The 4,095-nt window shown below is 44.2% G+C and overlaps 1 protein-coding gene across 1 annotated transcript in view; it reads left to right on the top strand.

Moving 5' to 3' along the window:
• The window catches only part of LOC117951426 (vegetative cell wall protein gp1-like), a 7,964-nt gene extending 4,264 nt beyond the window's left edge, over positions 1 to 3,700 (top strand). Inside the window, exons 8-10 of the mRNA XM_034883107.1 lie at positions 44 to 208; positions 1,455 to 1,962; positions 2,431 to 3,700. Of these exons, the coding sequence (XP_034738998.1) occupies positions 44 to 208; positions 1,455 to 1,962; positions 2,431 to 3,227 (1,470 nt within the window). The 3' untranslated portion in view covers positions 3,228 to 3,700. The remainder of the gene's footprint in view (positions 1 to 43; positions 209 to 1,454; positions 1,963 to 2,430) is intronic.
• Positions 3,701 to 4,095: the final 395 nt, after the last annotated feature.

A 4,095-nucleotide genomic window follows, 5' to 3' on the forward strand; every position in this document is an offset into this window, starting at 1 on the left:
TGTGGAGCAGTGGTCTGAGAGTTGTATTTGGTTTGACCTCCAGACCGACCAACGTCGTAAGGGGACAAGAGACTTTGTTCCAAACCCCGTTTGGCCCAGCAGCCCGCAGCCCATCCACCGTAGAATCCCAGCGGCAGCGTCCCAGAGTGGCGTCCCACCTGGCACTGTCCCTGGCTTCTCAGCTGGAAAGCCGCTGAGTCTTCTGGATGTAAGTCTAACTCCGGCTCTCAATGGAAAAAGGGAAACTTTACTACTGTTTGTTGACCAGTCCACATAAGGCATAAGGCCTACTGCAGTAATAACACTGGGAAAGAAATGCAGTCAGTTGGCACAGAGAGACAGCAGAGTTTTTCATAACATTCTGGTTTTACTCAATAATCAATTTGTTCCCTAAAAGAATGTTGAAAATGATTTTCTTTTATCTGTTTAAAACTCAACAAGCAATTTGTTGTATTTCATTCGAATACTGAAAACAGAACTGAGAAATGCAGAAATGAGTACACTTTAATATTTGTAATATTTATTCAAAGTATTATTGTTACTTATTATCACTATCAACCTAGGCTCTCTCAATATGTAGTAACACACATAAATTCATACTTGTAGAAATGACAGGTTCTGTTGTTACTGTATGGCCAAACAGAGTTTCTCATCCCCTGACCTGTGACCTAGGAATGACCAGATTTAAGGGTTTTAAGTTTTCCCCCTTGTTTCATCTTACATACTATAGTGTTTTGAAAAACTTCCACCACAATGGTGAGTTAGTTGACCTATCTCAACAGCGCTGTGGCGTAAGGACTGGATACACCACAGACACATTCTAGGATAGGAGAAAAAACACTCTGAGTTGTTAGCACATCTTCAATCACAATCAATTAGGCAGCGCTGAGCTGCGGACGCAGTGACGGTGGCTCTGCAAAATAGTCTCTGGAAGAAACTTGTTCATGTGAAACATTTGACTCCTGCAAAAGAAAATGCCACAAAAAAAGTAAATTAAGTTAACTGTTTACACAATAGAATAATGTAAGCTATTTAAAGTAGCACAAATTGCACAAATGAGTAAATGTAATTTTCTTTTACCAGTGTTTTGACGTGTGTACTTTGTCTATAGCAATCCCACCAAATGATCCCAAATCGCTCAAGTTAGATAGCAAATGCCATAAACATATTCTTTGTAAATGTTCCCAATCTTTCACTGAAAAAGCCTAGCAAGCCTGCCGTATTGCACAATCCGAATTTTTTTTTAAACGTGCCATTTCTAGAATGGGACTTGCTAGCTCGTATTATGTTGTTCTTTCCCGTTGCAAAGGGATTTTAACAACGGCAACACACAGAGAGCAGAAGGTCAGGGGAAAAGCCTGACATCATGCGTCTGTCTTTTTTTGGGAAATGTAGTTATGTTAATCCAGGCTAATGGTGTGTTAACATGATGAGTGATTTGTTTTTATCTTTAGATGGCACTCAATGCTCCTCAGCCGTTGTGGGACAGCCCAAAGCCGCAGTGGGTGAAAAACATGGAGGTTTGTATGGAAAGGAGAAAGGAGTTTGGCGGCTGGCACAAGAGTGCCACTCAGCCTGCAGGTAAGCCTGACTATGGTTTCACTAAGCCCCGCCAAAAAACTCCTTATGGCTCCCCACATTTCTACAGCTTTTCGCCTTTTCCTTTGCACTGTTGCTCCCCCTGTGGCTCTGAGCCTGATTCTCCAAGTGGCTCCCCACTTGGCTCTAACCCTGGCTCTTTAAGTGTAACCCCTTGTGGCACTAGCCCTGGCTTTCCAAATGGCTCCCCGCGTGGCTCCAAGCCTGGTTTTTCAAGTGAATCGCCACATAGTTTTAACCCTGGCTCTCCATGTGGCCCCCCTTGTGGCTCCAACTCTGACTCTCCATGTGGCTCCCCACGTGGCTCCAACCCTGGAGTGCCAAGTGGCCCCCCTCGTGGCTCTGACCCTGGCTTTCCAATTGGTTGCACACATTGCTCTGAGTCTGGCTCTCCTTGTATCTCTGAATCTAGCTCTTCAAGCTGGTTCCCTTCTATCTCTGACTCTGGCTCTCCATGTGGCTCTCCAAAAGGCTCGCCACATTACTCTAACACTGTCTCTCCATGTGGCTCTCCAAAAGGTTCCCCACATGGCTCTGACCATGTCTCTCCATGTGGCTCTCCAAAAGGCTCGCCACATTACTCTAACCCTGTCTCTCCATGTGGCTCTCCAAAAGGTTCCCCACATGGCTCTGACCCTGTCTCTCCATGTGGCTCTCCAAAAGGTTCCCCACATGGCTCTGACCCTGTCTCTCCATGTGGCTCTCCAAAAGGCTCCCCACATGGCTCTGACTCTGGCTCTCGATGTGCCTCCCCTTTTATCTCTGACTCTAGCTCTTTACGGTGGTTCCCTTCTATCTCTGGATCTAGCTCTCCATGTGGCTCTCCAAAAGGCTCCCCACATGGCTCTAACCTTGTCTCTCCATGTGCCCCCCCACATGGCTCTGACCTTGGCTCTCCAAGTGCCTCCCCTTGTATCTCTGACTCTAGCTCTTCACGTTGGTTCCCCTCTATCTCTGACCCCGACTCTCCATGTGGCTCTGCAAAAGGCTTGCCACATGGCTCTAACCCTGTCTCTCCATGTGCCTCCCCACGTGAATATGAGCCTAGTTCTCCAAGTGGCTCCCCACATGGCTCCCTCCCTGGCTCTACAAAGGGCTCCCTACATGGCTCTGACCCTGGCTCTCCTGTTGCCTCCAGTGAGCTTCCACTGTTATGGAGCAACCCAGAGCTGAAGTGGGTGAAGAAAATGACCCTTTTGATAAGGAGGGGAAAACCATTTGGCAGCAAGAGCACCCCTGAACCTGCAGGTAAGTCTGGTCCTGGCTCTGGCTCCCCACCTGGCTCTGATTCTGGCTCTTCAAGTGGCTCCCATTGTAGCTCAGACACTAAATCTACCTTGATTAAGGAGAAATTCCGGACCTCTAGGCCGTCAGATGAGCCTACCAAGATCCCTCAAACAACGCTGAAGAGGGGGACCTACTCTGACCAACCTCAGGGACCCACTTCAACTTTGAAAGCAGGCCCCTCTAGAAGACCATGTGCACCAAGTGCTCTTATGCCGCAATGGAGGGGCCCTGAGCCGAAGTGGGTGAAGAACATTAGGGGTTTAATAAACATGAGAAACCAGGGCAGGGGGCGCAAGAGAGACGCTGCAGGTAAGTCTGCTGGTAAGTACTTTTGTGTCTAAATTGATTTTTAATTCAGTTTTTCTGATTTCATTGTGCTAAAGCGTGTTAAATGTACTGTATTTGAATAACTTTTCTTTAATTCTTTTGAATTTTTTAAATTAATTAATTTAAACTGATCTGAATTTATTTAAATTAAATGTATTAATTGCCTGGAATTTAAATACTTGGAATTAATTTGAATTGCTGTGAATTATTTGATAGATGTTTTGTATTTATTTGAATTGAAAGGATTTCATTTGAATTGCATTGAATTTATTTTCTTTGAATGGATTTCAATTGGTTTGAATTATTTGAAGTATTTAAGTTGAATTCATTTGAATTTAACTGATTTTTTCATAGAATTTAGTTGAATTGCTTTGAATTACATCACTTTGAATGGAAATGCTTTACATAGATTTCAGTTGATTATAATGTAATTAAAGTAAATTATAGAAAATATAACTTGATGAAAGGACATGTTCTGGTAAGATCCGAGTCCGTTAGGTTATTGGATTAGTAACGGAAGGAGTGCATGCGCCCATATAAAGAGGTTCACTCCTCGATGCAGTGGCCGTGGGTTCGACCCCGCCTTGCGGCCCTTTGCTGCATGTCATTGCCCCTCTCTTTCCCCTTTCACGTCTTCAGCTTCCCTAACAAAACAAAGGGCTAAAATGCCCAAAAACATAGAGAAGAGAGAGGCAATGTTAAGCTGGAACCCTCTTGTAAAAGGTAAATAATCTTTTTTTTATTGTATTATTAAAATGATGAAGAGAGAATATTCATGTTTACCTTTATTCTATTCCAAATGTAACTACTTCCTGTTGTCTGCATTTGTTTGTTTTTACAGAGAGGAAGCAGGAGAGGTGCAGGATGGCAAAATTAAGCTTC

The sequence above is a fragment of the Etheostoma cragini genome, chromosome 2 (assembly GCF_013103735.1).
Source record: "Etheostoma cragini isolate CJK2018 chromosome 2, CSU_Ecrag_1.0, whole genome shotgun sequence".
In the NCBI taxonomy this organism is placed as follows: Eukaryota; Metazoa; Chordata; class Actinopteri; order Perciformes; family Percidae; genus Etheostoma; species Etheostoma cragini.